We start from the raw sequence: 23,693 nt of genomic DNA, 5'->3' as shown, positions 1-23,693 counted from the left end.
ACACTTTCTTCGACAAAACTGCAATACCCATGGGTTTACCTCTAAGTTTTTCTATCATATGTTTTTCAATAGTTTTGCTCTAATATCACCATGAGGGATCGGCTTAATACAGACATGTTAGCATTGATTTTTTGGTTGATTTGGAGAAATAGGAACTCTGTTAGGCTTAAAGAGCAGAGGGTTGAGCTGCATTGAATCAGGGACAAAGCAAAGGACCTGCTCTCGAATTTCCTAGCTGCCCAAGTCTCTCAAACCCGAGCTGATATGCCCTGTAATAGATCAGTGCGTTGGATTCCCCCTATTCTACCTCATGCCAATATTAATTTTGATGCAGCTCTTTTCAAGAAGTTGGGTTCTGCAGGAATTGGCATTGTAGTCAGAAACACTTCAGGTTCAGTCAGAGCTGCATTGTCTCAACGAGTCTCTCTCCCTTTGTCTGCAGCTACGGTTGAAGCCTTGGCTTGTCGAAGGGCTATGGAGTTTGTAAAAGAAATTTCTGCACTGGACTGCATCTTTGAAGGTGATGCAGAGGTACTTATTAAAGCTATTTGTAAGGAAGATGTTAGCAACCCCGAATATGGTCATGTCATTGAGGATATTCTTGTATTAGTTAGGGACTTTCACTTTATTTCTTTCAATCATGTTAAAAGATCAGGCAATCAAGTTGCCCATCATTTAGCTAGACGCTCTAAGTCCGGCTATGAGTTACAGGTTTGGTTCGATACCATTCCTGAAGATATAGCTCCTCTAGTTGTTCATGATGTTTTGTAATTTCTTTGAATAAAGTTTGCCTTCAGGGCGGTTATCTCAAAAAAAAAAAAAAAAAAAAAAAAAAATTTCTATCATCATTGTCATGTCGGCCATGGTCAATATAAAAATCACCGTTTCTAAGCCACCATGATCATGTTACACTGAGAGAAAAGAAATAAGTTTGGACATCGATGTCAAAAGCATGGAATTCATTAGCAAATTTAGCCAAATTCAATTTTAAAATCTACAATCATACATTTATCAATATATATATATATATATATATATATATATAAAACCGAAACTTTTGAAACTTCCACAATTTTCCACGTCATCATAATATTTTTTAAGAAAAACATAAACAAAACAAAAAAAAAAAAAAAAAAACTTTTCAGGCAAAATAAAACTTTTCTAAAACCTGATAAACGCAAAACCAGCTCTTTGCCTTCTCCTTCCTCAAAAAATAGCTCTTTGCCTTCTCCTTCCTCAATCAAAACCCACCATACCTGCCATACCCACAAACCAACAGAGGTTTCCTTCCTTAAACCCTATTTCTCCCATTCCCCTTCTCCTTTCCTGTTCCACCCACAACCACCACAACTTAGCACTCAGTAGGCAGCAGCAACACCACCACCCACAATAACTGCAACCCACAAACCACCATAATCATACCATATCAAACCCACAACCTAAAAGCAAAAAACGATTTTAAAGATCTGCAATTGCCCAAAGTTAAAGTCACTACTGAACTTCATTCCTATAATTCTGTTACAGAAATTCGAAATCTGGGGGAGTTCGATTCTAGATGAATGCTGTGAAGCAGAGACAGGAGAGGAGTGGCCCAAAATTTCCCACATACCTAAAATCAAGATGGTAACTTCTTCTGACGCTATTCTCTTCTCCTTTAAATTAATAAAAATTTTATTGACTCCAATTGCTCTTGCTAATTTCCTTCAACTTAAGCATGTATAAATCTGAAATAACAACTCATATGGTGTTCTTTTGGGCATGTAGTTTGTAAAGATAAAGTTTGTCAAAGAAGAAGATGACGAAGAAGAGCAAGAGCAAGCCGAAGAAGAGGACCTGTGATTTCTGTGATTCTAGCCTTCTAGGCTCATGATTTGAGATTTAGGTAGAGATTTTTGGATGACGATGGTGAAAGATGATTTGTGTGTATGGGCAAAGTTCATTCTTCGCTTGATTCAGTTATAGTCTAATCCAATCATGGGTAACTTCTTCAAACTCTTCTACTTTGTCTTCTTTTTTTATTATAACTAAATATCGATTAATTATCCTACTTTTCTCTCAAATTTTGAATGGTGGTTGTGCTTTTAATTGTGGCAATTTAAATATTAGTTTTTGCTCTATTCGACAAAATGATAAAAAGAGTCTCTATAATAGTGCCTGTGAGGTGTTTGATGCTAGGTCTTAGTGGGATTTTGCATATGGGGAGCAATGATAAATTTGACAAAATTACAACAATTTTATTTATTTATTTTCTATTACCTGGAACAAAATTGAGCAATTTAGGTTTGAAACAACAATTGAACCCTGGAGCTGAGGAAGTTTAATTGTTGTTTGTTACGGTTACTATGCTGCTTCATGCTAATGCCATCAGCAAGATTTTGCTAGAAAACCCTTTAGAGTCATTCATTATATGTTGATTTATGCAAAAGGGCTATTCTGATTTTTTAACTGCCTGCAATGTACAAATTACAGGGCAATGCAATGGTGCTGTGTAACAATGGTTGGATTTTTATGCTCTTTAATGCAAACTTTATATTGCTTGACATTACACGGAGTTATCATGCATTGCAATTTGTATCTCATACACATGTGAGACTTGGCTTGATTATACCCTGTTTGAGTGTTTATCCTTGGTTATAAATTGTGGATATTTTGCCTCCTTTTACCACTTGGTTTGGACTATTGTAATCAAAAGCGAAAGGTGACCTTAAGTCGCCAATGCTTGATTTCCCAAGGTGAGAGGCACCAAAATGAGGCCCCTAGGCGCTAAAAGCGAGTTCCTCACTGAAAGTGCTTTGCTCAAAGCCTTATATCAACATCCTAACCATCATTATATCAATTGAAAACAAGGCAGCTGAGTAGGTGAATTTACAGAACAAGTCTAGAACTTTGGTACAAGAAAGGGTGGTGAAAATGGACAAATATAGCCAAGGCTTTGTGGTTGAGTTTTTATTTCCTTTGATAATTTTGAGAAGCTGCCAAGGCTTTGTGAGTATTTGTTATCTATGTAATTGATTTTTAAGTTCTTCAAGGTGTTGCTTTAAAATAGTTGAACTGCTAAATGAATAGATAAGAAATAACTAAATTAAAGGAGTTGCAAAAATTGGTTTTTCTTATAACCCCAGTTATTTCTTTGTAATTTGGTTGAAGTTTGCATACAGAATGCTATGTATATGCTCTAACTTGATTTCAATATTATAAAACTAGGAATTAGACAATGCATTGTCTTTTATTTGAGAATGGAAATTGATTTGACATAAAAGCTCTGATAATCTAATACAAGACACTTAGCTTTTGACGTAATTATTGCTTAGATTGTGAAAATTAGTTGGATATGTGGATTTAGATGGAAGTGTTTGGTAAATAGTCACTTGAAGATATAATTTATAAAAAATTATAACACTAATTATTCTTTAATTTTATGCAGGCTTTGAGGTTGATTAAAATGCAAAGACATTTAATGGCCATTTGCCAATTATTTCACTATAAGGGACATTTGGATCCTTTGAAAAGGGGTGCACTTAATAAGGTTGTGTAGGACACTGCCCATGAAAATGTCTCTTCTATTATTTTGAGTTTTGTTATTGCATTTGCATAGCTGCCAAATATGTGTTGATGGACTCAATGGTTGTGTCTATAATTTATTTAACAAGAGATTTGAAATACAAATTAATAACAATTTATAGAACTCTATGTTTTATGCTGAATAAATATATCATGTACTCTTCTATATAATGCAGATTTGTTGTATTATGTTCTTTCTCTACTCTTTTTGAGTCATAGCAAAAGAATTAGACATTAGTAACTATATTCTATTTATTTATTATGAAAATAAGATTGCGATCATTATTGCAAATTGTTTATTTGTTTATTCACAATATATATGTAACTATGAAAATAACTTCATTGCCAATGGACCTATGGTAGTGGTATTAATCTTTTCAGCATTTATGTATTTTTATGGAGCTGATATACAGGATTTCTTTTATTGGGCACAAGCATATTGTGTACTAGGTTTGACAATGTTTAATATTTGAATTAGTGAAGATTTTATGTTATGCTTGGGTCTTCTCCATTTAGTTGTATTATTTGATTAGTGAGTCTTGAGACATTCTGATTTAGTGCAGCAAATGATAATTGCAATATTGTTTTTTTCTTTTTAAAGAATCCTGTGCATCGCATGGGTTAGCGATTAGTTTATAAGAATTACTTTTAAAGCACCATATTTTTCTTTGAATTTACAAGAAATCAACTATAGTGTATAATCGACTACTAAAACTTAATTAGATATAGTTACCAATAATAGGTTCAAATAATTCAGAAAAACAAAACAATAAATAGGTTTAAAGTTGGAAATAGACAAATAGTCAAATAATTGATCCATTACAGCATTCACATTTGGAATAGTATAAAAGTTGTTATTTTACCATCTAAAAACCTACTTTATCTATTATACAAACCTTATTTACAATATACTCAACATCCGAGTTTTTATTTTCACATACAACCCGTTAAAATAATATATATATATATATATATATCTCCTCTCTATAATTTTGGTCTCTCTTCCTATCTATCTCTTAGCCACCCTTTGCCACTGCCATCGCCGAGCAACCCAATCGCACCACCACGACCCACTACTGAGATACCTAATTGCACCACCAATCACCAAAGCCACTGATTCAAACTCATACCCAAACAAAAGCCAATATCCAAACCCAAAACCCAAACAACCCACCACCGCCACCCATCGTTAAGCAACCCAATCGCATCACCCACCACCACAACTGCTGATTCAAACCCAAACCCAAATCCAAACAAAACCTAATACCCAAACTAAAACTCACCAAACACCTAAACAAAACCCAAAACCTAAACCACAAGGCATCACCACCACCACTGCAAACAAAACCCAACCACCACTGAAACTTAAATGACGGAACCAAGTCCCTCAACCACCGCGACACAGATCGCAAACCCAAACCACAACCACAATCACCACAACCCAAACCCGCCAAGCTTCACCAAGAGGGAGAGAGAGAGAGAGAGAGAGAGAGAGAGAGAGAGAGAGAGAGAGAGAGAGAGAGAGAGAGAGAGAGAGAGAATATTTGCACATTAAAAAATTCTTTACAACCTGCTACCAGGGCCAGCTCTATGCTATAGGTGAATAAGGCGGTTGCCTAAGGCTCCCAAGTAGAAAAAAGCCACCAAATTTTAGCTAATAGAGTTATTTCTTTTATTGTAATAGCATTAATTAAATCCAAATATTAGACAATAAATAAAATAATATTTTTTATCAAATGTAAAACAAGAAAAGAGAGAGAGATAAATGTTATGTTCATAACATTTTTCACAACAAATCCTAATTGTTAGGTTGTTACTAGATATTATTTATGGTATAAAAAAGTAATTTTAGTGATGGGTTCAAATTAGAATTAATAACAACTTAACACTTAAAATTTGTTGTGAAACTGTTGTAAATGTAGCACTTTTCAAAAAAAAAGAAAAAGAAAAAAGCAATACATAAAAAAATTCATAACATTTTTCATAACGGTTGAGTTGACAAACTTTACTATGATAAACTATTACTGATTCTCATCTAAATTCACCCAAAAAAAAAAAAAAAAAAAATCATATTTATACCTACTACTACCAAGCTACCACATCAACTAATGTGAAAAATTTGTCAAATTTTTTATGTCAATAGACTTTCTTCAAAAAAAAATCCGTTTTCTTCCGCATATGTTTCAATGCTGCCAAACGGCAAACACACTAACTAAAAAACCCATTCGCATCCCGACGAGGCCTATTTTCCTCCTTCTACAAGCATTTTGTCATCCAACACTGCCAAATGAATTTAGGAGAAACACTTGATAGGAAGGCTTATTTACTCAATAACATTAAGCATAAACAAACAAAAAATAAAATAAAATTATCACAATGTTTTTCACAATTTTTGAGACAATATTTTGTAATTGATGCTAATAAAGGTTGTGTAAATAATAAGGCCATGTAAAAATGATTTTTTTTTTTCAATCACAACTTAAAATGTCAACCGTTGTGATAGAAATTGTAAAAAAACTTTGTGCATCTAGCATTACTCCACTCATAAAAAGTCATGTGCTAAATATTTAAAAAAAAAAAAAAAAAAAAAAAAAAACGAAAGTCATGTCCTTGTAATGAAAACTATAGACATGGTAGAAAATTTTTAAAGCTATATATATAATTGCTGAATAGAATTTAAAGCTAGTTGTATATGAAAACAACTTAATTTAATATGATCTTACAATAAAGTTCATGGAGAATATGAAATAGTTACGAGCATCATACCTAACAGAGTGGATACATTTTTTAATTTGCTCATATAATGAAAGCAAAAAAGAAAATACAGATTTATTCCGAGTCTTTTGGCTGAATATTGCTAAATTTGAAGTTAATTTGTGTTATAGGTACTGTTTCAACTTATTTAGGAAGCTGAGGAAAGAGAGTGAATTTCGGCAATACCATTGCCGAAATTCAACAAAAGTAGGAGAGAGAAATTTTTGATTTTCGGCAACACCATCACCGAAATAGGAGGGAAAATTTTTTTTTTTCCCCCTCCTATTTCGGCAATGCCATTGCCACATTTCACTCTTTTCTTTTTTTTTTTTTTTTTTTTTTAGAAATGATATGTGCACACAATTTTTACAATATTTTACAACAAATTTTAAGTGGCAGGTTATATTTGTTGGATTAAAAAAGTAATCTCAGTGTTAAATTCAAATTTTAACTAATAATAACTAATTACCTGTGATTTGTTGTACAATTTTTACAATATTTTTACAACAAATTTTAAGTGGCAGGTTATATTTGTTGGATTAAAAAAGTAATCTCAGTGTTAAATTCAAATTTTAACTAATAATAACTAATTACCTGTGATTTGTTGTAAAAATGTTGTAAAAATATTGTAAAAATTGTGTGCACATATCATTTCTAAAAAAAAAAAAAAAAAAAAAAGAGTGAAATGTGGCAATGGCATTGCCGAAATAGGAGGGAAAAAAAATAAAAAAATTTCCCTCCTATTTCGGTGATGGTGTTGCCGAAAATCAAAAATTTCTCTCTCCTACTTTTGTTGAATTTCGGCAATACCATTGCCGAAATTCACTCTCTTTCCTCAGATTCCTAAATAAGTTGAAACAGTACCTATAACACAAATTAACTTCAAATTTAGCAATATTCAGCCAAAAGACTCGATTTATTCATGCCTGTATTGCTTTTCACACCTATCCTTAGTACCTCCGCCCCACATTCCTATGTGCTAGCATTCGACAGTGTAGTTACCCCCCAAGCTATAACTGTAGGTAGATTCTGAAAAAAATGTCATCAACATGTTTGTAATACAGTATCCTCCACCGCTTCCAAAAGATAAGCGGCCCAATAACCATCCCAAAGCCGAAAGCAAATCCCAGTTCAGCACTTAAGTAATTCCAATTAATCAAAAGCCTAGATTTCAAGTGAATATCTTCAGATGGTGGCAAACTTGGCTCTGCAGATTCAAAATTTGTCTTCAAAACACACCCCACATAATCCTTTGTTCCTTTCATATGAAGCTTCCAAAAATGTACCAAATTGCTTGACACATGGAATTGGCCCAACCAATTGATTAAGCGAGAGGTTTAGGACTGACAAGAAGGTAAGACTATCTGCAAGTTGCATAGGGATCTCACCGCTAAGCTGATTGCTTGACAGGTCTAGTGACTCAAGTTGACTTAATTTTCCTAGAGACGGTGGAATTTGGCCTATGAAAGCATTGTGCGACAAATTAAGAATATACAAGGAATTGAGTATTCCTATATTGTCTGGTATTGGCCCATCAAGATAGTTGCATGAAAGGTCAAAGGAGGTGAAAACAGTCAATATCTTCCCTAACTCCATTTCTTGACCTTTCATGGTAACTGTTGTTACATCTAGATAACGATATTGAATGATTCCTTGGGCATCAAATTCTAGGTGTTTGAGCTCTGATTGTGCCACATCTTCATTGTTTGTCATTGCCTTCCAGGTAGAGAGGGATTTTCTTGGAAATGGACCAGTAAAATTGTTTGAAGCGAGGTCTAAAATTTGAAGCATTGGCCATGGAGCATTTGATCCTTCACAATGAATGGACCCATAAAATTCGTTAGACCGCAAGACAAGGACATGCAACCTGGATATGTTCCTCAAGTGACATGGCAAGGTATCTTCGATGTAGTTGTTCCCAATGTCAAAGACCTCCAAACTTTTGCAATTGCCTAAAGACCTTGGTACTGTTCCTTCAAGTAGGTTTTTGTTGAGATTTAGCGTTTGTAAACCACAATTTCCTGAAAATGTATCACTTATTGTGCCACTGAGTTTGTTTCTCCTTAAATCTAGCACCCCTAACTTGAAAGTCTCACTCATCTCGATTAAACATTGGGGAATCATGCCATCCAGGGTATTATTAGACAGATCAAGAACTTGAAGACATGGAGCGTTGCACAATGATTGAGGGATACCCCCATGGAATTTATTGCTTGAAAGAGAGGTGAAATGAGCTGAAGAAAGGGAGTCACCAACTCTAGCTGGTACGACAGAGTTGAAATTATTCATCGAAAAATCCAAGTATATGGCAGATGGTGGAAGATCCGGAAGTTCCCCCTCAAGCTGGTTGGAGTGAAGGTCTAGGGCACTGATAAATGAAAGGTTGAATATAGCTACCTCCGGAGTCATCATCAGGTGGTTAAAGGAAAAGAGATCATAAAATTCCCAAATCCAGTTAGGAATCTCTCCATGAATCTGGTTTTGTGAGAGGTCTAGAAAGTTTAATGTGAATTGGTTTGTCAAGAAATAAGGAAAAGTCTTCAATCGCAAGAAGCCAATCTTAATGTAGTAATTTGGGGAAAGGAAGATGATGAAGAATTAGTTTCAATATATTCAATCGACAAGCTGTTGTATGAAAGATCAAGATTGGAAAGGTTTCTCAACTGCTGAAACTTATTAAGCTGAAAGTGTCCACTAAAGTTGTTAGAAGAAAGTGAGAGAAGCTTAAGACCTTTAAGTTGAAAGTAAAAGTTGGTACTGGCCCTTCCAAGTTGTTGCTACTCAAATCAAGGAAATTCAGTAGGGTAGAAGACAAATTAAATTCAAGTCGACCAGAAAATTGGTTGTTGGAAAGTCGTAATCTTTGCAATGATGGAAGGGAAAACAGGGAGTACGGAATATTCCCTTCAAGTGAATTGTAACTCAAGTCAAGATTGACCAGTTTCAGAAGATCTTTCCAGATAAGGGAATGAATCTTACCTGTTAGATCATTATGGGAAAGGTTTATATCTGTCAAATTCTTGGCCATGCTGAATGATGGAATTGGCCCGGTGAAGTTGTTGAATGACATGTCCAAATAAACCAATTGAGTAAGATTTCCTATAGAGTTCGGTATCGATCCATTGAAATTGCAACTTGAAAGATCTATTCTTGACAACATTGCAAGGTTACCAATAGAATCTGGCAGTGATCGAAGAGAACCATTTGGAAGAAACTCTGGCAAAGAACCTTGAAGTAGTTCATTATTTGACAAGTCAATTGTCTGCAGTGTTAGAATCCGGAAGACTTTTTCTGGAAATGTTCCAATCAATCCACAAAAACTGAGACCCAAGGAAGTCAAATTTGCGAAATTTGCAAAAAAATCTGGAACGGGGGCATTAAAGAGATTAAAATCGAGACGAATAATTGAGAGAGACTGAAGCTTCTGTAAGGAGGAATCAAAAGGCCCTGAAAGATAACAATCAGACATGCTCAACACCCTTAGATTTGGCACTGAAGAAGATAAGGCCTGACACCATTCGTTCCCTAGTGCTGATATATTTACACCATCAAGATAAAGTTCCTTTAGCTCCCCAAAATTCTTTACTAGCGTAGCTAAATTTGGTTTCTTAATTTCCAGCATGGAATAACTCAGCAAAAGATAGGAAGACAAATCAAGGGTAACCAACCTTTTAAGGTTCGAAATCTCTGAAGGAATCTGCCCCGCAAAGCCAGAATTTGACAGGTTCAGATAAAACAAATTCGTCAGATTGCCAAATTGAGATGGAATTTGTGAAGACCTCAACTTGTTGTAAGACAAATTCAGGGTCTGAAGATAATGGAGACTGAAAAGGGGACTTGAATTGTCAAGTCCACCCGTGATGGATTCGTTGAACAGGTCAAGATCAACAACACGTCCCTCCTTGTTGCAGTTTACAACTTTCCACAAACAGCAATCAGGAAACTGAGTTTCATTCCAGTGCACAGTTTTGTGGACAATGTACGGTTGAAGATGAGACTTTTCTTCAATCTGATCAACAAGTCTCGCTGATCGCTAAGACATGTTTGAGATTGAGACACCACAAAAATACCAAAGTTGAGGAAAATTGAGCAAATGGGTACAAAGAAAAGCCATGAAAGGAGTGAAATTCTCATTGGGATCTGTAAGAAGAAAGACTTGTACAGTAAAGAATTGAAGAGAGAGAGGTCATGAAATGAATTGTGGGTTCAAGAGAGAAAAGGCCCATGGAACATGACCTTATTTTTGGCTTGTGGCTAGAGTGGTGGCCGACCAAAACCCACTCGGGTTTGGCACAGGACGGAAGCACTACTGAATGTCAGTGGACTTTGGGGGTGTAAAAACAGAACTAGAGAACCAAAAGCCAAAATGCAAGACAAGAGAGAGAGAGAGAAGAGAAAGTTTTTCTTAGGTGAGATTAATCATAGTGACGACTTTTCGAGCTTTTGTCATTTAAAAAAGGAGGTTGTTTATCCTGGGTTTTGAAAATGGATTAATGATTAACTAGCCTCTCAGCACACTCTCATGCGCATGCTTAGAGACTCTTCTATTTTTATTTTTTATTTTATGTAAAAGTTAATAATTTGAATCCATTATAATTTGACATTACTACATTTTCCAATTACAAAAATACATAGGGGTGATAATGGGGAGATTTAAATTTATTGGGTAGAAGTTTGAAGTTGTTTATATGACTAAAATGTGGGAGAAATTATACAATCCTCATGGTAGACCACGTCACTTGGCCAAATGAGTACGAAGAAAAGTCATGAAAGGAGTGATGAAATGAATTGAAGAGAGAGGTAATGAAATGAATTGTGGGTTCAAGAGAGAAAAGGCCCATGGAATATGACCTTATTTTTGGCTTGTGGCTAGAGTGGTGGCCGATTAAAACCCACTTGGGTTTGGCACGGGACGGAAGCACTACTGAAAGTCGGTGGACTTTGGGGGTATAAAAACAGAACTAGAGAACCAAAAGCCAAAAGGCAAGACATGAGAGAGAGAGAGAGAGAGATGAGATTGTTTTTCTTAGGTGAGATTAATCATAGTGATGACTTTTCGAGCTTTTGTCATTTAAAAAAGGAGGTTGTTGTAGTTTACACCTTTCCACAAACAGCAATCAGGAAACTGAGTTTCATTCCAGTGCAACAGTTTTGTGGACAATGTACGGTTGAAGATGAGACTTTTCTTCAATCTGATCAACAAGTCTTGCTGATTGCTAAGACATGTTTGAGATTGAGACACCACAAAAATACCAAAGTTGAGGAAAATTGAGCAAATGGGTACGAAGAAAAGCCATGAAAGGAGTGAAATTCTCATTGGGATCTGTAAGAAGAAAGACTCGTACAGTAAAGAATTGAAGAGAGAGGTGATGAAATGAATTATGGGTTCAAGAGAGAAAAGGCCCATGGAACATGACCTTATTTTTGGCTTGTGGCTAGAGCGGTGGCTGACCAAAACCCACTCGGGTTTGGCACGGGACGGAAGCACCACTGAATGTCAGTGGACTTTGGGGGTATAAAAAGAGAACTAGAGAACCAAAAGCCAAAATGCAAGACAAGAGAGAGAGAGAGAGAGAGAGAGAGAGAGAGAGAGAGAGAGAGAGAGAGAGAGATTGTTTTTTTTAGGTGAGATTAATCATAGTGATGACTTTTCGAGCTTTTGTCATTTAAAAAAGGAGGTTGTTGCAGTTTACACCTTTCCACAAATAGCAATTAGGAAACTAAGTTTCATTCCAGTGCAACAGTTTTGTGGACAATGTACGGTTGAAGATGAGACTTTTCTTCAATCTGATCAACAAGTCCCGCTGATCGCTAAGACATGTTTGAGATTGAGACACCACAAAAATACCAAAGTTGAGGAAAATTGAGCAAATGGGTATGAAGAAAAGCCATGAAAGGAGTGAAATTCTCATTGAGATCTGTAAGAAGAAAGACTCATACAGTAAAGAATTGAAGAGAGAGGTGATGAAATGAATTGTGGGTTCAAGAGAGAAAAGGCCCATGGAACATGACCTTATTTTTGGCTTGTGGCTAGAGTGGTGGCCGACCAAAACCCACTCGGGTTTGGCACAGGATGGAAGCACTACTGAATGTCAGTGGACTTTGGGGGTATAAAAACAGAACTAGAGAACCAAAAGCCAAAATGCAAGACAAGAGAGAGAGAGAGAAGAGAGAGTTTTTCTTAGGTGAGATTAATCATAGTGACGACTTTTCGAGCTTTTGTCATTTAAAAAAGGAGGTTGTTTATCCTGGGTTTTGAAAATGGATTAATGATTAACTAGCCTCTTAGCACGCTCTCACGCGCATGCTTAGAGGCTTTTCTATTTTTATTTTTTATTTTATGTAAAGTTTAATAATTTGAATCCATTATAATTTGGCATTACTACATTTTCCAATTACAAAAATACATAGGGTTGATAATGGGGAGATTTAAATTTATTGGGTAGAAGTTTGAAGTTGTTTATAACTTTATATGACTAAAATGTGGGAGAAATTATACAATCCTCATGGTGGACCATGTCACTTGTCCAAATGGGTACGAAGAAAAGCCATGAAAGGAGTGATGAAATGAATTGAAGAGAGAGGTGATGAAATGAATTGTGGGTTCAAGAGAGAAAAGGCCCATGGAATATGACCTTATTTTTGACCTGTGGCTAGAGTGGTGGCCGACCAAAACCCACTTGGGTTTGGCACGGGACGGAAGCACTACTGAAAGTCGGTGGACTTTGGGGGTATAAAAACAGAACTAGAGAACCAAAAGCCAAAAGGCAAGACATGAAAGAGAGCGACTGAGAGAGAGAGTGAGAGATGAGATTGTTTTTCTTAGGCGAGATTAATCATAGTGATGACTTTTCGAGCTTTTGTCATTTAAAAAAGGAGGTTGTACAACTGATTTTTTTTTTCAATAACGGTATATGTTTTATTATTATTATTATTTTTAAATAGATAAAGCAATTTGAAAATCTTTAGGAATAGTCTTATTTTGTAGGCAACTTTTTAGTAAGAGTTAAAGATATGAGAAATGATATGTCTATTTTTATATACCTATTTAGTTTAGTTTTTTTTTAATAACTATTTAGTTTTTTTATTTTTTATTATTTTTTATTTATATTTATATTTAGATTTGTTTTTGTATAAACATGGAGTTTTTAACTTATTTTTCTATTAAAAAATAAATAAACGTATAGTTGCTTTAAAGAAGTGGGTTAATGGAAGAATGTTCTATTTTGTAGGTAATGTTTTAGTGCAAGTTAGACATATTTTTTTTACCAGACTATCTCTTATTTTTGTCTCTACTTAATCCTAGGGGTGTAAGGGTATTTTGAAAAAAAAAAAAAAAAAAAAAAAAAAAAAAAAAAAAAACTGATCCAAACAAAAGAAGTCCCTTAAATAGTAGTATAGATAATAAATAGTGAATGGTAATGACACCGGTTGTATGTCTAAGTAATGCCTCTGAGCTGCCTTCCTTAAGGACAATAATCCATGCCATGTTGGATTTTCAAATTTGCATCTATATTTTAACCGTAGAAGGATTCATTGAAAGACTTAACAAAGCTCCAATGTTCTAACACTTAGTTCTTGCTCCTCTGCATTAAGAGGCAATAATCTCATCGACAAACATAAGGTGTGATAGTGCTAGGGCGGACCTCTAACTACTAAACTTCCTTTAAACTAAAGGACTCAATACAGTACTAGAATTCGTTTCAGTATGGTCAAGGGAACAAAATATTTTATCATAACACAATACCATTCCAAATAATTACATTTCATTAAAAGTCAACATAATACCAAATGCAATTTCTTTAAAAACAAAAAATAAAAATGCATTCTATCATAACACATTATTAGAACGGGAATGCATTCTGTGAGCAGAGTTATCAAAAGCCGCCTAAAAATCAAGGTCCAAACTTTATTTTGTCACGCCTAAAGATGATATCACACATCATAAAAAGATGAACAATGGTCCAAACAAAAACTTCAAACTGCTCTTATAGCACTGGTCTACATGCCAAACGACTGATCCTTTTTACCAAATGAGATATGTTAGAGATCTTGGTGACTACCATATAGCTTCAGGAATCTCACTCGTGTACCTTTTAGTGTAGACTTCGCATAATTCCATGTAAGTAACCACCGGTCATAATAAGTGAAACTAAAGATACAACACCTGCTGGAAATATCTTCCCTGATTTCTTAAAACGAGCACCCATCACTCCCAGAAGAGCAGCAGAAATGCCTGCAAATTTGGAGAAAACCATAGAGATTAGCTTAAGCAAAAAGCAGATTGAAAATGAAGCAAAGTTCCCTTTCAGAAAAGCACTTCTGGTTAGGCCTCACATCAAGAAATAAAAAAGGTACAATTATATGATTATCATGGTGCAACCACAAATTTACTTCCTCTGCAATTTATCACTCTGTTTTTTTTGATAGGTAAATAGAAAACTTATATTAAAGAGGAAGAAAAAGAAGAGAGAAGTACAAGATGTTCATGATGATGAACAACAACACAACACAACAGCAACAAAACAGCAACACAGCACAACACTACACAACACAATAGCAAGAGAGAAGTCAGGAAACTAAGCTAAGGGAAGGCATAAACTCAGAGAGGGAAGAACACTCAGTAAAACCCCAGCACTGAGACCACTCCATTAGAGTGCGTTGGCATAAAATCTTTAACTCCTCCAACATTTTCTCTTTATCTTCAAAAGATCGACGATTTCGCTCCAGCCACACAATCCACATTAAGCACCCTGGAACCAAGTTCCAAATTTCCGAATTATGCTTCCCAAGCCATTGATGCCAACTAGATAACAAACCCGCCACCGAACCCGGCATAACCCAATGAATACCAAAAGCCTGAAGCATGAAAGCCCATAGGGAATGAATAATAGGACAATGAAGAAGAAAGTGGTCTACTGACTCTCCATCAGAGCAACACATACAACACCAATTAGCTAGAGGACGACCCTTAAGCATTAGGTTATCCAAAGTGAGGATCCGACCATGGGCAGCAGTCCACAGAAAAAAAGCCACGCGCTTAGGAATCTTTGGTTTCCAAACACCCTTCCAAGGAAATAAAGAATTCGAGGCACCCCGAATCTCATGGTAGTAAGACCGGGTGTCGAACTTCCCATCCCCTTTCAGCCCCCAGCGAAGAGTATCTCTCCTATCACCACGAGGAATACGAGGATGGATAAGCTGAAAAAGAGAGTAAGAAGCAGCCAACTCCCAATCTTCAAACGCTCTATAAAACCTTAAATTCCACACTCTAACAGAACCCCCTTCTGGAGCCCACAAAACCTCAAAGATGCAAGCATCCTTGACCGCTGAACATGCATAAAGCGCAGGATAGTGCTCTTTTAAAGAATTCTCACCAATCCACCTATCATGCCAAAAGCGGACACGAGTACACCATCACCCACTTCAAAGGACAGATGCTTAGAAAAGCTCTCCCACCCTTCATTAATGCTTCTCCAAAGACCACAACCATGAGCCCTCCTGCAGACTTTAGTGCACCACCCCGCTTAACCCCCAGCATATTTTGAGGAGATAACTCTCCTCCAGAGATGGGTAGCTTCATGACCAAATCTCCATAGCCACTTTCCTAAAAGAGCTTGATTAAAAGACACCACATTTCTTATCCCCAAACCGCCCCTCTCAACGGGAGAACACACCTTATCCCAAGCCACCAACGGAAACTTGAAACTCCCCTCAGAAGACCCCCACAGAAAATTCCTCTGAATACTTTCCAATCTAGCCGCCACAGCTTTAGGAATAGTAAAAAGAGATAAAAAATACATAGGGAGACTTGAGAGAGCACTCTTTATAAGCATGAGTCTACCACCTTTAGATAAATAGAGCCGCTTCCACCCAGATAGCTTCTTCTCCATTTTCTCCAAAATAGGATTCCATATCGCAGCTGTCTTAAAAGAAGTTCCCAACGGCATCCCCAAATATTTCATAGGCAATCTGCCCACTCTACATTGAAGAATATTAGCCAGAACATCTATATTATTCACCTCCCCAACAGGAACGATCTCACTTTTCCCGATATTAACCTTCAACCCTGTAAAAGACTGAAAACAAGACATCACCAACCTTATGGACAGCAACTGTTCCCTAGAGGCATCACAAAATAAGATAGTGTCATCAGCAAATAACAGATGGGAAATATGCACACCAACAGCGTTCACACCTCCCACATGGAATCCCCGAATAAGATTACACTCCTCTGTCTTCTTCAAGAGTCTACTTAGAACCTCCATTATCAAGAGAAACAATAGCGGGGATAGTGGATCCCCTTGTCTCAATCCACGCGAGCAATTTATCACTCTGTAGTTAACAAATTGCAATTCACCTACTATAAGTGCTCCATTGCCATTCAATTTCTAAAATGGATTACTAATCCTAAATTTTTTGATAAATATATTTGATACTAAAAAATAAAAATCAACCCATGAATGTGACGTAGGAAAATTTGGGGAATTCATCTACGTGTGTTTGTGGTAGGGCTTAGGGGTTAGGAGAATTTGTGGATTTAGGCTTTAAAAATTTAGAAAAAAGGGTTAGGATTAAAAGAATGAATAGAATTTTGGTCGAGAAAAGACAAGGTAAAGATTTGATTTATGGTTATAAAAGATGTGAGAAGAGACCGAGATTGAATTTGTTCACAGGTTATGAACTGTAGTGTAGTGTGAACAATGCATCTGAACAGTGATGTAAACAATACAGTGAATAATGACAGAATGCCGAAGAAGAACAGGGGTTTTCTTTGGGGGGGGGGGGGTTTGGTTGGTTAGAAAGGGAGAAAAGAACACAGTAAAGACAATATACCTCAATACTCAAAATGCTAAGATTTTCTATTAATCAATTCTTCGAATTTTTTGAGTTTGTTGAATCTATGTTTGGCAACTCTAAAAAAAAAATGTACAGTCTGTTTTTGAGGCGTGAGAATGCATAATGCATTTTTCCCCTTGTTTGTTAATTACACTTTGTACTAAATTCATCAAATAAGTTCTCTATAACCTCTACAAATAAGCCAGGATTAGATAATTTTCAAATCTTTCATTCTCAATTAAAATAAAAAGCTTCTCATCCTTGTTAATTATTTTGTTTCAACCTCTAGACCCACAAATAAATTCCATGAGGTAAACCAACGACTCTTCTCCTCTTTCTTCTCTCAAGTTCCTCCCCCATCTTCCTCTCACGAATTTACCTATCTCAACCGTTATATCTCACCAAATGCATGTCAATCAACACAATTGTATTTTAGTAGGGGTTGTGACATAATACCAAATGCTACTTCTCAAACTACCTCATTACACCAAAATAATCTCTCTGGTTAGTAAAGTTAATAATTGCTAATTAAAGCCAAAGAGCCTTGTAGCTCAACTGATTGGGCACCTTTTGGTGTTTCCAATAGAGACATCGAGGACTCAAATCTCCCCTCTCCCGTTGTACTTGTAAATATTGAATTATCAAAAAAAAAAAAAAAAGCTTCCTCAAAGCCTAATACTGGAATAAAAAAAAAAAAAAAAAAAAAAAAAAAAAGGAGTCTTGGACACATAGGAAATCTTCTAGAAAATTATAAACTAACTCAATTCCAAAAATACCATTAGACCCTGTTTGTTTTGATGTAAAAATTTCAAGCACATGGGCATCGAAGAGACCACTCCCCCACCCAAACAAAGATCTATCACTTTTTTGTCTATGGAAGAACAGGGTACAATTACACGTGCAAGGTGGGTGGTATTCTTACAGTAGATAACCTTATCAAGAAGAACTTGCCTCTTGTTAATTGTTGTTGCCTATGTCGGTGTGATGAGGAAACTGTGGATCATCTTTTTCTCCATTGTAAGATTGCTCATGCTTTGTGGAGTGAGGTTTTTTTTTATGTTTGGGGTTCAGTGGATGATGCCAAGAACAGTTGTCTCTCTTCTTTTTGCTTGGAGGAATTGGTTGGGGAATTATTTTTCAAATGTTTGGGGAATTATTTTTCAAATGTTTGGAATAAGGTACTAGTATGTCTAATGTAGTTAGTATGGAAGGAACGCAATGCCGAACTTTTGAGGACATTGAGAGACCTATTGATTTGTTGAAGACTTTGCTAGCTAGGACTTTATTTGAGTGGTCTCGTATTTGGAGTCTCACACATTGTATTTCCTTGTTTGATTTCATTATTTCTGTTAGATTTTCCTTTTGATTTGAATGTAGTTTTTTCATTGCTGTGAGTTTACAATCGTAAACACATTGCAATTTTGCTATCAATAAAACTTTTATTTCCTATAAAAAAAAAGGAGGATGGGAAATTGATTTATTATTTGTTCCTACATTGCCTAATAGCTAATTTGTAATGGAGTACGGTCTTCTGTTTGGTTGGAATTAATTGGGTTATGCCACAAATGGTGATTGAATTGCTGGCATTTTGGAAAGGATGTTGGGGAATGCATCAAGATTTGTAAAGTCCAAAAGTTATTCATAAATGTTTGAAGTTGCATATTTGGAAAGAGAGAAATGGGTGTACCTTTGAGGAAAAGGAGACAACAATAGAGAATTTGAAGCATCTATTCCTAAGACTGTTTTTGAGTGGATGCAGGCCGTGACCGACTGACCTCAGATTCTTCATTGAGTTTTCATGAATTTATAAATTTGTTAAATTTTTGGAAGTTTACGTTGAATTTAAATTTTCAGTTTTATTTTAGCATAAATCCCATGTACTAGGGTAAAACCCTATGCTTTCTTGTTTTAACAGATTTGTTAATAAGTATATAAAAAAATGGGGTACAATGCAATACAACACTCTGTAAATTGGTATTGCTTTTGCTAATGAGCATTGGTGATGGGTTTTACACAGCCCTTGCATTAGCACTGCATATCTTGATAACTTGTTGCTTATTCCGTGTATGATGATGTGATGAAATTACACTCTGTTTGACTTTGGAGTCCTTCCTAAATGGGTTCTATAGCTATGTTGCTCGAGCTTGGATCATTAAATGAATGACCTATTGTTTGATGCATAAGGGGATTATAGGAATATGTGTGTACTGTGTAGTGGAGTTACTAATTTTTTTACATGTAACAAAATGTGTCTCTAGAAGATTGTACCTTATTTGTTAAATGGTAGTTTGCCCAAAAGTTCCAAGCTTCACTAGGCATATTAAATATTTCAATTCAGAATGTGCCAATGGTCTTTGAACCAAATGGCATCTCTTAATTGTATTTGCCTATATATTCACTAACTTCTTATCTTTTTAATATTTAAATTTTAGGTCCTTTTCTTTAATTTCTATTTTTTAAGTGATCAGTTATTAAGTATGCAGTTTCTTCAGGTCTAAATAAGGGGAATTAATGAATAATGATACTTTTTTTGCAAGAGAAAAGCATTATTTACTTATAATTATTAAGATATTATAACAGATGTTTATAGGGACTAACAGAACCATTAAAAAGTAAAATAACCAATAATAGCCATTACAACTCTTTCTCTTTTTTTTTTTTTTTTTTTTGAAAGTGAATGCGTTGATATTTGTTCTCAAGAGACTTACATCAAAATTCTAATCAAAGTGAAGTCACTAATTGTGCATTCTTTTTCCCGACAAGTAATAGTTAATTTATAGAACAGAGAAGGAGGTAAAGCTCTGGTACACTGGGGACTAATTGTGCATTATTTATAAGAAGATTAAAAGGAAAATGCTGGTGAAAAACACCAATAAGCAGGTCTTATCCATTAATTCATAGCATCATCTTTTGAACTATCGAATATAGAAAATTTAAGATAACTAAGAAGAGTATAATTGTGTCTTACCAAGCCCCACGGATGATGCAAGAACAGGTCTCACAGGAAGCTGAGAAAAAACATAATATAGCAGTGAGGCAGATATTCCTCCTGCCAACAGTGACTTCTGGCTGCCACTCTTCAAATAGCCCATAACACCACCCACTGTTGAAATGTAAACCAAAATTCTATTACATGCACATTTTTTTGATAAGTAACAAGAGTTTTGTTGAAAATGAAAAATACTTTATGGTCGCAATGGTGAACACAAAATATCTTAATAAATTACACGGATATCAAATAGAAGATCTTAAAGGGTTTTAGAACTCAAGAATAGAAGAACAATGTGTAAAACCCCAAGCCTGAGACCAATCAAACAAAGTACGCATCAACAAGGACTTCAAGTGATCAAGAAATCTCTCAACATCCTTAAACATATGACTATTTTGCTCTCTTCACGCTATCCACCTCATGCATGCCAGCATCAAATTCCTTACATCCAAAGAATGTTTCCCAAACCAATTTCTCCAACCAAATAATAGATTTGCAAAAGTCATCTGCATCAACCACTAAATCCAAAGCATCCGAAACATTTCACTTCACAAAGCATTTGCCACATCACATTGAAGTAAAAGATGGTTCAACGTTTCCCCACTACACTGGCATATACAACACAAACTTACTAATGAGAAACGCTCTCCACAAGAAGAACAAGACTCTTTTGGAGCTTAACACACGAAATACTCTTACAGGGAAAAGAATGATTGCGGATGCCACGAATGGTCTTGTAGCAAGACAGAACAGCAAAATTGCCACTCCCATTCAATATCCATGTCATTCTATCATCTATTTCTTCCCTAGACACCAGGGGAATTAATGTGATCAAGAAAGGAATACACTGTCCTGATCATGAAAGTCACCATGGAACTGCAAATTCCAACTCCTAACCTCCTTGTTCAACAGAGAATCCAACACATCAGCAACTAAAGCTTCCTTGTCGACTGCACACTCAAACAGATCAGGGTATAAATCCTTTTGAAAAAGGTGTCCACTCCAAAGATCATACCAAAATATTATTTGATTTCCCTCGCCTGCCTTAAAAGCCATATGCCAGAAAAAAAACTATCCCACCATGCTCTGATACTCCACCATAAACTAAACCCATGCTCCCTCGACCAACTATTGTACACCATCCACCCCTATCTTCCCCCATTCAATTACATGCACGCACAATCTTTACTTTTTAAAATTTTATTTTTACCTCTATAGCCGAACATATAATCAAGGCAAACAGACTATAACGAAAGAGATATACAACTACATAAATTATTCCATAAGTGAGATATGCCTCAAAAATAATCTACAAAGGCCATGATGATCAACATCAATCTTGCATGGTGAGTTCCCCTTAGCTTGAATAAGGGTCTCGGGTTCAAATCCCGCCCACGCCAAAAACCAATTGATGTCTTGCATAGATAATAAAAGGCAATCATCATAGAGTAGACACCATAAGTTCAAATCCTATATTACCTATCAAAAAGATCAGTAATCAACCCAAGACCAAATTCGGTGGTCTGAAATGGTACAAAGCAGTAAACCTTTATGCAATCGAGTAATCTAACAACTTTAGGAAACTAATTCCATTTCCAACTCAATCCTAATATAAACAGATATCTCATGTATCAACTGCTAGAGAAATTTTGAAATATAAATATATAAAATTTTATTTGTACCTCCAACAAGTGCAGCATATCCAAGAGTTAATTTCTGAGACATGGACATGGACCCCATTTTCTTGCTGTTTTGTTCTTCGCCTTCGTCGTCGCCCTTGCTGTTGTTGTCACCGTCGCCTCCACCACCGCCACCGCCACCGCCTTTGTCACCAAAACCGCCTCTGTCTCCTCCACCACCGATATCAGGTTGTATAGAGTCTACAGTAAAGACGGTGGACGCTTGAAGAGGGTCAGAAGAGACAGCCCCAGAAGCCAAAACGCAGTGTCGTTGAAGATCCAATCTGACACCACCAAATCCACAGGAAGATGGCGATTTCGAGAGCTGGGTTGGGGTTGAACAACGAAGGGTACTTCTGCTAAGACTGTTGTTGTGGGTTTTACGCAGTGATCGAAATCCAACCTTGGATCGGACCACTAGTAGAGAGGACTGACTCTGACAAACACCCACTCCCAATAACACTTCCCCCATTTTCGTTTATGTGTGTACGTGTGTGTGTCTCCTTCTAGTTTCTTCGATTCTGAGACACGAACTAGTTGTCTTGTTGGACATGGGCCTCGGCCCGATCTGCCATCTATTGTCCTGACCCAGTTGAAACTTTACTGCAGCAGCCCACACAAATTCCTAGTAGCACAGCAAAACCCATGATTTCAGCCCGTGATAAGTTGTAAAAGCATCAACATTGGTGGAACCATTTTTTTAGCTATTTAGTATCATAAAAAACTATTTTATCTATTTTATCTACTTACTTTATAAAACATTATTTTATCTATTTTACCTATTTACTTTACAAAACATCTAGCATAAGTGGATTTATTTTAGGTTTTAACACAATAAAATACTATAAACATTACAATAAAATAATATATCTATTACTAGCAGTGTGAACACACAAATAAAAAAATATATAAGAAAAGAAAAAAATATAAGAAAAAATAACAATAGTGTGAAGGCACAAACAATATATAGCAGTGTGAATGCTATATAAAAAAAAGAAAAAAAATGAGGGAAAGAAGTGTGAATGCACAAACGATAGTAATGTGAACGCAGAAAAAGAGAAATAAGAATAAATGAAAAAAATAAAATGAGTAAAATAATCAAAAGTAGTGTGAACACAAATACAATTTTTTTTTTAATCTTTCAATTACAGTGCACAGCTACTTTTACCAATCAATGTGGATGCCAAAAAATATGGTTTTGGTTCCATCATTGTAGGGCACATTTTGGTATTTGGTGGCGCTAAAAATAACAATATAGTTATTTAGCACTACCAATATGGATGCTCTAAGTGATGAAGTAAAAATGGTGGGTCTATAACTTCAACACTCATGACTCGTTATACTGAAGAGTTTTGGTTTTTTTGTGATCCTAGCATTATTGGGCTAGATCATGCTCTGTCTCTTTATTCTGGGTTAAAAATACACTTTAGGCCCTATAGCTTTGATCAAATATCATTTTATTAGTCCATTGTGTTTAAAAATTATCATTTTAGTTTATTAACTTTGATAAATTGTCATTTTAGTCTTTTAACTTTTAACAACTATCATTTTAGTTTGCTAAGTTTAAAAAATTGTCATTTTAGTCCATAGAATAACCTAATAAAATAATCTTTGAAATGATTTTTTTATTGTTAACAATGTGAAACAACGTTGTTTTAAGGGTGTTAACTGAAAATTATTAGTGGTAGTAGATCAAAAAAATAAAGTGATTGTGTTATAAAAGTTTTTTTTTTGAGAGTGTGCGTTATCAAAGTTAATGGACTAAAATAACAATTTTTAAAATTGTAGATTAAAATGACTTGATTAAAATAGGGTGTAAAATGCATTTTATCAGATACTTTTAATATTAATCTACAATATTAATCTACACA

At 35.5% G+C, this 23,693-nt stretch overlaps 1 protein-coding gene and 1 pseudogene across 1 annotated transcript; both read right to left on the bottom strand.

Annotated features, from left to right (window-relative positions):
• Positions 1-1,358: 1,358 nt before the first annotated feature.
• On the bottom strand, positions 1,359-11,039 carry LOC115966293 (annotated as a pseudogene).
• Positions 11,040-14,022: 2,983 nt separating this feature from the next.
• LOC115969047 (protein FATTY ACID EXPORT 2, chloroplastic-like) lies at positions 14,023-22,419 on the bottom strand. The gene is made up of 3 exons (XM_031088606.1): positions 21,826-22,419; positions 20,123-20,257; positions 14,023-14,551 (listed from the first exon to the last, which is right to left on the bottom strand). Exons 1-3 carry the CDS (start codon positions 22,292-22,294, stop codon positions 14,412-14,414), a joined length of 744 nt encoding a protein of 247 aa, XP_030944466.1. The 5' UTR covers positions 22,295-22,419; the 3' UTR covers positions 14,023-14,411.
• Positions 22,420-23,693: the final 1,274 nt, after the last annotated feature.

Source organism: Quercus lobata, chromosome 11, assembly GCF_001633185.2.
Source record: "Quercus lobata isolate SW786 chromosome 11, ValleyOak3.0 Primary Assembly, whole genome shotgun sequence".
Classification (NCBI taxonomy): Eukaryota; Viridiplantae; Streptophyta; class Magnoliopsida; order Fagales; family Fagaceae; genus Quercus; species Quercus lobata.
This window is presented reverse-complemented; position numbering and strand designations above follow the sequence as displayed.